The sequence below is a fragment of the Sceloporus undulatus genome, chromosome 4 (assembly GCF_019175285.1).
Source record: "Sceloporus undulatus isolate JIND9_A2432 ecotype Alabama chromosome 4, SceUnd_v1.1, whole genome shotgun sequence".
In the NCBI taxonomy this organism is placed as follows: Eukaryota; Metazoa; Chordata; class Lepidosauria; order Squamata; family Phrynosomatidae; genus Sceloporus; species Sceloporus undulatus.
Window position 1 is genome coordinate 100,942,465 of NC_056525.1, and position 11,917 is coordinate 100,954,381.

Here is an 11,917-nt window from a genome sequence, read left to right on the forward strand (position 1 = left end):
AATCAGGCAGAGAGGAAGCAAGTACAAAGAGAGGGGTGACATCCAGACTGTTTAATCCACAAAACAAAATTACCCCACATACAGCTTCATCAAACAGAAATGGGAATGAAATGTAAATGAAAACTAGAGAGTATAGTATTTATTATTTGAAAAATAGCAGGGCAGTCCGATCAACTCTCAGTATCCACAAGCTTATCATCCACGGATCCAAGCATCCAAGGACAGCAAGGCCGCATTTTCCCCAATGGCGGCAGGTGTATGTGACCATGCCGCCACTAAGGACAGTCCCCATGGTACAATGGCAGCACATGCATGTGGTTGCACCACCATTAAGTTTCATTGTCCCCAGTGGTGGCATGGCTGCATGCACACCCAGCCACGGGACAATGCAGGCTTGAGCATCTGTGGATTTTGGTATTCCCAGTGGGGGCCAGAACAGTTTCCCCCACAGATACTGAAGGGAGAACATACATGCTACATGTGTGAAGGACAAAGACCTGTTAGCAAAGGAGAAGCTTGAGTCAGGGATGGGTTTAGATGATATTTTTGAACGAAGAGCTAAAATTTGCACAATGGAGACCAATACAGGATGACTCTCCCTCATCCAAAATGCTTCGGACCAGAAGATTTGGGGTTTCCGATTTTTTTGGGATTTTGGAATATTTGCATATACACAGTGAGATATCTTAGAGATGGGCCATGAGTCTAAACTCAAAATTCATTTATGTTTCATATATGTCTTACACTCAGAGCCTGAAATTAAATTTATACAGAATTTTTTTTAAAAAAAATTGTGCATAAAACAAAGTTTGTGTACACTGAACCATAAGAAAGCAAAGATATCAGTATCTCAGCCAACCATGGGGACAATTTTAGATATTGGAATATTTTGAATTTTAGAATTCCAGATGAGGGAGACTCAATTTTTATACAGTTTGGAATTAGAGATGAACTGAGATGTGCTGAGACCTTAAGCTATGTCAACTTTAAGAGGGCTCATAGTATTACTTTTAGAAAGTGTATTATACTAACTGGTGTGTAAAACTAGACATACAGGCCAAGTTCTTGCACCATCAGCCATAGCTACATGGAGCTGATGTCACCCCCAACTCCAATTGCTGTTATATGCCTTCATTTCTGACTTATGCCAACCCTGCCTCTTAAGCTAGGTTAATACCAAAGAGTTCCTGAGCACTGGGAAATGATGGCTGCAGCACTCTTCTGGTCATGGAGTGTATTGAAACTGGCAGATGGAGAGACTTCCTCAGGGTCTTACCACAACGTCTTGTCTGAACCCATCCCATGACCAGGAGAGCACCACACTCATCATTTCCCAGTTCCTTGATCTGCAGCGTCTTGGAAACCTTTTAGGTGGGGCACTGCCTGGTATAGGAGGTAGGTTTGGGGGGGTCATGTGAGGTCATTAACAACCATAAACATGAAGCTCAAAAATTATGAGATTGTAAATCTGGATTATGAGCTCATAAATATTGAACAAGATGGTAGCTATAATATTATTTATTTATTTATTTAAATAAAAGCTTACATACCTTATGCATAAATCTGGCACTGATTGGAAAACAGACTTTCTTTGGACTCCACCTGTCTGTGAATTTTCAATGCTGTCCTCAGCTAAAAAATATGTATGTCATAGGAAATACTATGGAAAGGTGTGTCTATTAATGCAAAGTGAGTGGGAGAAATGTGTACACTGGGGGAAACTGCACACAAAAACATGCTTGTTAGGGAAATGCGTACAAAATAAATGTGGAAGTTCTTGGGTTTTTAAAAAATGTCACAGAAGGATGAGGACTCAAGATAGAATGGTCTTATAATGAATATGTACAGATCTAAGACATATTAGATTTAGAATGATTTATTCATCCCTAGCTGGGGATAAAGAGTAAAGATGAAAAAATGGTACTCCAAACTATTCAATTGTTGTTGCTATTGTTATGTGACTTCAAGTCATTTCGGACATCTGGCAAACCTAAGGTGAACCTATCATAGGGTTTTCTTGGCAAGCTTTGTTCAGAGGTGATTTGCTATTGCCTTCCTCTGAGGCTGAGAGAATGTAACTAACCTAAGGTTACCCAGTCAGTTTCAAAGGCTGAGTGTGGGTTTGAACCCTGGTCTCCAGAGCCATAATCCAGTGCACCATACTGGTTCTCCCACTATACATAATCCAGAAACAATTTCATTAATATGCTTGATATTCAACTACCCTAACAGAACTTTACAGTAGTACCACAAAGCCCTTTTTTGCTCAGAGCAAGATTTCCATGTTAACTGAAAAGAAGGAGTGCTGCATTTTTCTTTTTTTGGCTTGGAGAGGAATCGACTTGCTGAGGGATTCTGAAGAATGGCTAATTGCAGTCATGATTAGTAGCCAGATTATCACCCAACATTTGCTTCCACAAAGTGGAATGATGAAAAGGGAAAGAGATCAGCAGCTGAAAATAAAAGGCACAAAGGAGTACCCACCTTCTTTCTTTGAAGATTCAGTCAAAAGAAATTACATACAAAAACAATAGCTTGTTAAACAGGTTATGCTGACCCAAGTTTAGGTTGCCAGGTGGCAACCTAAGAGAATATTTATCACACTGCAGTATGAGAGAGGAGGGCATCGGCCTCATCTCCTATTTGATCAGTGTGTTTCAAGTTAAATTCATGTTCTCCAATTGCAACTTGGCAACCACAACCACAACTAAATTACAGCAGTGACACAGCAGACCACTGCAATAAAAGAAGACTAGTCATTACTAAAGATCTGAAGGCAGTCCCATGTTATTGCACAACGTGTTTTCTGAACAAATGTGCCCTTTTAAAAACTGTAGATGCTTGGGAAGATGATGTCTGGCAGAATTTTTACTTCCTTCTGCCAGACTAATTGGATAGAACCCATCGGGCAAAAGTCACATTTGAAGATAACAATGCTGGCCCAAGTCTTGCCACAGATAGCAAAGAGGAATTAATTCACATATTTTAGCTCTGAGTAGAGCTGGAGTTTCCAATATTCTGACAGTGCACAGGTTCTTCTCCCTTGAACCAATACAATTTGCTGGTTAATTATTGCAGTTCTTCATTTATTATTGTCTTTGATGTGTCCTTTCATACAACATTGCTTAGGGATATACATCTAGGCAGGAAAAAAGAAATGCACAAATAGAGGGTGGGTGACACCCAGCTTGAAAGCAGTACACATGAAAAAGATCTAGGGGTTTTAGTAGACCACAAACTAAAAATGATTCAACAGTGTGGCATTGCAATTCTGGGCCGCATCAAAAGGAATATAAAGTCCAGATTGAGCAAAGTAGTAGTGGCTCTCTACTCTGCTTCAGACTTCGCCTAGTAAACTGTGTCTAGTTTTGGGCACCAGAGTTCAAGAAGGATATTGACAAGCTGGATTGTGTCCAGGGAAGGGCAGCCAAGATTATCAAAAATCTGAAAACCAAGCTTTATGAGGAACAACTTAGAGAGCTGAGTATGTTTAGCTTGGAAAAAGGAAGATTTAAGATGTGACATGTGGTTATCTTCAAATCTATGAAGGGGATGTCTGGTAGAAGATGGAACAAACTTGTTTTCTGCTGCTCCAAAGACTAGAATGTGAATCAATGGATTCAAATTACAATAAGTGAGATTCCACCTAAATATTAGGAAGAATATTTTTCTGTAAGAGTAGTTTGAAATTGGAATAGACTGTCTTTTGAGTAATTTATGTAATTTGCTTTTAATTTAATCACTTTAATGTTGTTGTCATGTGCCTTCAATTAACTTAACTTATGGAGACCCTCTCATACAGGGTTTTTTTTTTGGGGGGGGAGACAAGATTCAGAGGAAGTTTACCATTACCTTCCTCTTAAATTGAGGAAGTGTCACTAGTTCAACATCACCCAGTGGGTTTCCATAGCTGAGTAGGATTCAGACTCTGAGCTTGTTTTCTTGAGTTCTGTTCCAACACTCAAACCACTAGACCACACTTGCTTATTGCTCAGCATTTTAAACCGGCTCAAGCCTCCCAGGCTGGCGCCAGGACACGGGATGGCGGCGGGGGTTATCGCTCACTAAATCACCACTGAACTGTTGGCTACCATCAGCCTGGGTCCCAGCCGCACTCCACCAGCAATACTGTGTCACACCTTCCTTATTCTTGTTTACAGTACATAGCTGAAATACAATTGTTTAAAAAGTAAAAGCTCTTCAGACTTTGAGCTCTTGAAGTAGAGCATAAAGGTGATAGAAGATCCATGCATAATGATACATAGAACCATAAACTGTGTCCATGTGGAAGAGAGCAGATACTAGAAAAAATAATCTTGAATGTAGATGTCTTCAGAAAAACAAACCATGTGGGGTTTGCTGTGTCTATATTTGGAGAATCTAGTACCTTTTACAGTGTCTATGATATATTCATGATGAGTGGTTTGATTTGAATTATTTGTTTCAATTTATCACTTGAGACCAATGAGACTTATTCCTGAGTGCCTAGGACTGAAGCCTTAGTCGGCTTAGTAATAATTTTGCTATCACATGATAATTATAATAAGACAAGATGAGATGAGGTAAGATGGGATGAGATATGATAGTCACCTTTAAATATCTTGAGGGCTTGAAAGAGTAAGCTTGTTTTCTGCTGCTCCAGAGGATAGGATCAGAACCAATGGGTTCAAATTACAAGAAACCTATTCTATTGTATTAATATATGACAACAGTATTATAATTAATATTGTAATAGGCCACCTATTTGCTACTGGGCCAGGTTTTCAGCTTCCCTGTTCATTTATAAAGCCCTAAACAACTAGGGACCAGGTTACCAAAGAGTTTGTTTTCTGCTATTCTAGGAAACAGGGGACTCAAGCAATGAATTACAAGAAGGACATTCATATTATACATCAGGAAAAAACTGATGTTTGTTTGATCTGTCGAAGAGACTACCCTTAAAAGGTGGTGGCCTCATCTTTATTGGAGGTTTTTAAACAGAGGTTAGGTGGCCACCTCCTTGGGAATGGAATACTATTCTGACATTGGCATGGCATTGAGGTCGCTTCCAACTGTGTGATTCCATGATTCTATTACTGTATTTTCTGGCGTATAAGACTACTTTTTAACCCAGGAAAATGTTCTCAAAAGTCAGGGGTCGTCTTATACGCCGGGTGTTGTCTTATAGGGCTGAAACTTCCGAGCCGGAATGGAGAATCTCCGGTCGCTGCATATGGTGGGGGGAGCTCAAAAACGGCAGTGGCCGCATACCCTCCATATGTGGTGACCATATGAAAGCAGCAAGGGCGGCGCTGTACAAGTACGGTAGAAGAAAATCTTGGAGACAGGGAGGGCTGGGCAGGCAGGGAGAGCTGACCAATCCAAGCAGGCTTTGTACACAACAAGTTTTCCTGCTAAGTACCTGCCTGTCATAAGCATTTGAATTAAAATTACCATATTGAAATCAAATCTGATGTTTTTTAATTTTTATTTGGTGTGCGTTGGAAGAGGGGTAGTCTTATACGGTGAGTATATCCCAAACTCTATATTTTAACTGGAAAAGTTGGGGGCCGTCTTGTACGCCCAGTCGTCTTATACGCCGGAAAATACGGGTATATTAAAATATAATAATGACAATTGTGATAATAGGCTGCCTATTTGCTACTGGTCCAGCTTTAAGGTTTGGCTGTTAGTCTATAAAGCCCTAAGCAACTTGGGAATGAGTTATCTAGTGCATTGCATTCTCCCATATAGATCCATTTGGTCTTGGTAGTGGCCTCTTGCTCCCGTCCTGAGATTCACTTGGCAGCCACTCAGAGCAGAGTACTTAGTGTGGTGGCACTTTCTATGTGAAATGCTCTGACCCTAGAAAATCAACATGTTCCAAAATTCTTAGCTTTATACACTACTTAAAAATGCACTTATTTATGCAAGCCTTGATGGTTAGTCCAACATAATATCCATTTCAAAGATCATCTAAAACATATTTCATTTATATGCTGCAGTATATTTTTACATAATAAATTGAATGGAATACTATTGCAATAGAAGATTAATGGGCAAATAGAGGAAGTCAGGGGACAGGTTTTTGAAATCCAGGATTCTCTGTAGGCTGCACTCAGCTGAAAAAAAATGCTCCAAAACTATTAAACTAAAACTGGAAGTGACTTCTGCTTTTACATTTTGGACATTTTTCTGCAAGGGGTTGGGACCACTGGCCCCATCAAACAAACAAATACAGAAGGGAAGGATCTCAACATCAAACACATGGGCCAGAAAAGAGCATCACAAATTCTTAGATTTAACTTGAGAATGCATGCTTATGGCAGCTAATCTGTTGTGCCTACAATTTGGGGTTGCTTGATATAGCAGCAGCAGATTAGAATTTGTACGACTGCAAACTGTTATAGTATTAATTTATTCTGAGCTGACTTCTTTTGTCTTATTATGTTCTGAAAGTAGCGTTTCATATATTTTGCTTTTTATGTAAAACAAAACTACTGATCTTGGACACCTCCAGGAATGGAAGATCTGCTTTGTCAGTGTTCAGTGTCATTGGGGGCTACATGCATCCTTTTGCTCATCTCGACTTTGCATAACAAGTTTCCTGATGAATCAGCTCATCTAGCTAACATCTTTTTTCCGTAGCCAACCAGACACCCCTAAGAAGCCTACAAGTAAAACATATAGGGATCAGTAGGGGAGGGTGATGTTGAAACTAGGTCCTTCAGGCAGAAGTTGCCCATCCCAATTTAAATATTTTAACTAAACTTGGTGGGGGGATTGAAACTGATTCACAAAATTGGCACTTTTGTCACTCAAACACCATTATACAGTACCTACAAAACACCTAGTCTTTGATGTGGGGATGGTAGGAACTGTAGTCCGATGCATCTGGAAGTTGCAGGTTGGGAAAATAGGTTCTATTACAGAGGTGGGAAAAGGTGTGGCCCATGGGCAACATGGAGGCCCTGGGGGATAGGGGGCAATTCTGAAGTGTATTTTGGGGGAAGCTGGCTTGTTTTAGACCTTTTTTTTAAACCAAGAAACAAAGTGGAAGTTGAAACCCAAAGTAATTAATTTATTCACTAATGAAACAGGAGGCCAAGGGGCCTATAACCACGACAAACTTATTCTCCAATAACTTTCCATATCCCATAGAGAGCCTGAGGAAATGTCTGAGTTTTACAACATTTTAAAGATTTTTTTTTAAAGGATGGGACACAGTTGGGAGTGAGTCACTGAAGTCTGGTGAGTGGCATTTACAGCCCCCAGAAAATGGATAGTCACCCATCCTTTCTTTATTATAAATGATTGATTCATAAGGTAGCTGCCCAGTTTGGGATACTAGGTTTATTCAGACCTCTCTTTAAAAAGACAATATAGAGATCCTTTGACTTTAGATTTTCTCTTTTGACTACAGTGGATGATAAAAAGGAGGATCTCCTGCATAAAGGAATCATTACCTTCCTACTTATGGCTGCTTACATGGAGATATTCCATCACTTAATTTTCTAAAACCAAGATGTGTACATTCCTAGTACCAGTGTGCCTGGCAACTTTCTTTATTAGAAAAATTTGCATAGCAAATGTGCCTATCCCAAGTGTTTCGTCAAACCAGATTCCTTCCACTCTATGTGGCACTTTGGTATGCCAATAGAAATTCTTCTAATAAGCAATCACTTCCCGTCCAAGAATTGTATGTTTGATGCATCTTAACTTCTGCTGATATGCTGAGCGGGGAGGACTACTGTGACTTCTAACTCATGAATGATTGCCTACAAGATCTTTCAATTTGCCTTTTGTTATTGGTTTACATTATATTTACAATTATGTTTCTAAAAATTAGTCATAATTACATTGTATAGAATCCTAACATTAAACACAGAACATGAACATGAAATTTATGCCATTCATGCTCATGGCACAGAGCAGGGATGATGCCTAAAGTAAAGCTACTGGTGACCAGTAAGACATCCATAACGTGAAGTTAATGGCAAAAGCTCCCATAGGATCTGAACAACAGCATTACAAAATACACATCTCATGAATAATAGCTTAAGAAAGCACTACTCAGAACTGAGGGTGCTCAAGAATTTTGTTCACTCTGCATTTTGAAGCACAGAAACCTGATCCACAGTTTATGAACTAATGGGCCAATTGGAAAGCAATTATCCATTGGATTTTACTGCTCTCTAAATTTTGTGGTATTCTTATAGACTCACAAAATGTACTAAATACACTTTAGGATAAAATACGTTTACAAATCTATACTTTAATAGCATGTTTAGAAATTTATATTTTGAAGCAAAATGTGTTCAAAGGTTTTTTTGTTTTTTAAAAAACAAACCAAAAAATACACATTAATGCTGAAATTGGATGGAATGGAGTTCCAAATGAACACATGTGAAAATGACACATGCTGGAAATAGATTGATCCGTCCCTGTTCTAAACACTCCATTAAGGAAAACCTTAATAATTTGAAAATTAGGATGGAAAGATTTTTAAGATAACAAACACATGCGATCGCTAATAACATCTCAAAGTGCTTACCATTCTAAGCTGAAAGCTACACTCACACACAAAACAACAGCTTCATTGGAGTCAAAGTTTAATATTCCATAAGCCACATATGTTTTTATACATATACAGATAGATAGATATAGATACACACACATATTGTGTCAAGCACTAAGAATAAAATTCGCCTAGCACCAGTGTGAAGCACATCTCTGTGTTCAAGGGTAAATGTGCTCATCTTCCCACTTCACAACATTTTTAAAAAGTGTGAATTTAGACTTACAGAAACATGGCATCCTGTAGGCCTCTGCATTTTCACTTTTTGGAGATGGTACAGGAAAGTAATAGCGACTCACACCGACTGCTGGCTACAGCTCTTGCTCCTGGTGCTTTATAAAAAGGTGTCATCTTCATAATGTGTAAGGTGGAGCAATGATTGAGGGGTTGGCCTGACAGAAGTAAACATTGCACAATTAATTCAACTGCATTGCATTTTTTTCTGCTACAGGCAGAAATTTTAATGAAGCACATGGGGAGGGGGGGTACATGTAATGACAATGGAAGTAGAGAAGCAACCAGATGGTTCCTTAGGGGAATTTACCATACATGTGAATGGTAGCAGGACTTCAAAGGCTAAACAATTTCCTAGAATGAAATAAATTCTATCCTTAACATAAATTAACAGCATACATTCACACTACGGATGTGAACAGGGGCCAGACTGTTCTTACAGTGGTGCCCCAGGGGCTGGAAAATGTTCTTCACAGCCTAAAAGATCTTCTCATAAATGGCTGGCTTCCATAATAAAGTTGGTGCTCTCCAGCTCAAAGTGATTTACAGTAATGGTGCACATCAGGGGTGTAGCTACAGGCAGGCACTAGGGTTGGGGTCACCCAGTATAGTAACTTATGGTGTCACTCCCCCTTTTGACCTCCTCCCATACCACACCATACAGAATCCTTAGTAATGTTTTTCATACTAATATTACTCATAAATTGAAATTTCCGTATATCACGGAATGTAATGGCAATAGCTGTGACATAAGCAATTAACAGAATGAAAAGTGTATCTTTAAATTACAATATCATATGCACAACTTAAATGTATTTACGTGTACATAGTTTCACGTAGTTGAAGTGCTCATTTGGTAAGATGTTATGTTTTTAAAGAATTTTTAAAAACCCTGCATAGCCCTGCAGGGAGGAAGGCAAAATGAAATGAATAAAAATTCTGCTTCCTAATGAAATTTTCCTTCAGTTCCCAAATTCCTAGCACTGCAGAGAGTGAGACTCTGAAGACCGTTCACACTTAGAACTCTTAAATTTATTGTGATGATATTCACACGGTCACTTTGCCTGCCCCTTTTCTTTGGATCCCTAAACATTATTTCTAAATGCTCAGCTGAAGTTTTAAGTTCCTGCAATAAGTAGAAATTTGGGGACTGAAGGGTCTGGTGGGGCAGCATTCAGGGGAGGAAATTCCTGTATCCCGCCACCCACAGCTGGTGCAAATGCATCTTGAAATGATGATGATGATGATGACATGCTATCAGTATGGCTGGTGTGCTCCACAGTCCTGTTGATGAACAATGTTCTTCAAATGCATAAGTATGAATGGAAAGGCATTTGAACTGTGCAGTTGTGCAAATAAGTAATTTTTTATTATAATATTTAAAGTATAAGGAATTTGGGAGACAGGGGAGGGAAGGGTTGCAACCAGTGAAAGGATTCTACTGGTAGGACTTCAGAATCTAGCATAACTGACATGTACGTAAACAATCCTTCTTCTAAGTACCCCCTCAGGCATCCCTAAAAGCAGATGTAGACATCTGGGAAAATATCTGGAGCCAAATTCTGAGCAACACAGAACACTGAAAACAATGTGTGTGAATGTGAGTGTGTGTGAGATGTTTTCCTCTTGCGTAGGAGTGGTATGTTTTCATTTCATATGGATTGGTATTGAGATCTATTGGAGGGACCCTCCTCCATGCCCATCAGCAGGGGAAATACATTATGGGAGGACATGGGAGAAGGCCTTTTCTGTGGTGGCACCCCAGTTTCAAAACTGCCTTCCCCCAGAAGCTCAATTAGCACTAACTTTGGAATTATTTCTATGCCATATTAAAACCTGGCTTTTTATTAAAGCCTTTGGGCCAAAGATTATATTCAGGTTGCATACCTTTTATGAATCAAGATTGTTTTAATAGGTTTTATATTGTCTTTTTATTAATGGAGTAATAATTCAATATATATTTTAATTAAAAAAAACTTTTGTAATTATTTCTTGTTTTAAGCTGAAGTTATTGTAAACCACTCTTAGATCTTTAGATATAGGGTGGGATATATTTGAATAAATGAATAAATAAATATTTGGAGAATATAATTTTAATGATACAGAAGTCTTAAAAAATAAACTGACATAGACTGTCTTCAAAGAGTAGGGAAAGGAGATTTTTTTTCATGCTTTAATTATACTGACTACATGGCAGGCAAAACTTACATCAGGCGTTGGTTGTTGTGCATTGTTACACAATGTTTTGCAAGACTTTTCATTCCAATATAGGAATGTTTGGTCAGGAAATCTGTGTTTCATAACTATTTTTAATCGTTTAATTCTTTACATATAGATAGATGAATAGTAAAAAAACAAAAAACAGACCTTGTTGAGTATGACTCTGTTTAACCATATTCCCTCTCATTCTGGGCTAAAACCAGAAATTTGACAGTTGAGAAGTTTAATCATCTTAGAAAACCCGGTGAGAATTGAATGGCATATTCTGGAGAAGGGCATAGCTGACTGGCAAAGTGGAACTTGGAATAGGAGCAATCCATGCTTCATGTTGCTGCAGGCCCCACTTGTGAATTAATAATGAACTGGAGTTTGATGCAGCCCTACTTAGAGTAAACTCATTTAAAATCTGTGTAACTTAAATCAGTAATGATTAATTATTATTGATTGTTATGGTCTTCTTGAAGTTATGTCTAACTCTATATCCAATCCAAAGTTTGTAAGAGCATTCTGTTGAAGGTAACCCTGCCCTTCATGGGGGACAGCTCTGACAAAGGCTGCTGCCACACTGCAGAATTAGAGCAGTTTGACACCACTTTAACTGTCATGGCTCCATCCTATGGAATCCTGGGTTTGGTAGTTTATTGTGGCACCAGAGCTCTCTGACACTGAAGGTTAAATGTATCTAACAAAACTATAAATCTCATAATTCCATGGCATTGACTCATGGCACTTAGAGCACTGCATTAATTCTGCAGTGTAGATGCAGTATTGTGATGCCCAATGCTAGAATGCAAGAAGCATGTCAGATTTATGAGGGTGAATCTCTACTCCCTCAGACAAAGAAATCCTATCAACCACAGACCTTTGGAGATATTACTGGTTTGCACTACAGCTCTCATAACCTCC

General features: G+C 38.8%; 1 protein-coding gene across 1 annotated transcript in view; it reads right to left on the reverse strand.

Moving 5' to 3' along the window:
- Positions 1-8,900, reverse strand: part of LOC121930000 (uricase-like) — a 48,743-nt gene extending 39,843 nt beyond the window's left edge. The window contains exon 1 of the mRNA XM_042466128.1: positions 8,784-8,900. Coding sequence (XP_042322062.1) covers positions 8,784-8,813 — 30 coding nt within the window. The 5' untranslated portion in view covers positions 8,814-8,900. The remainder of the gene's footprint in view (positions 1-8,783) is intronic.
- Positions 8,901-11,917: the final 3,017 nt, after the last annotated feature.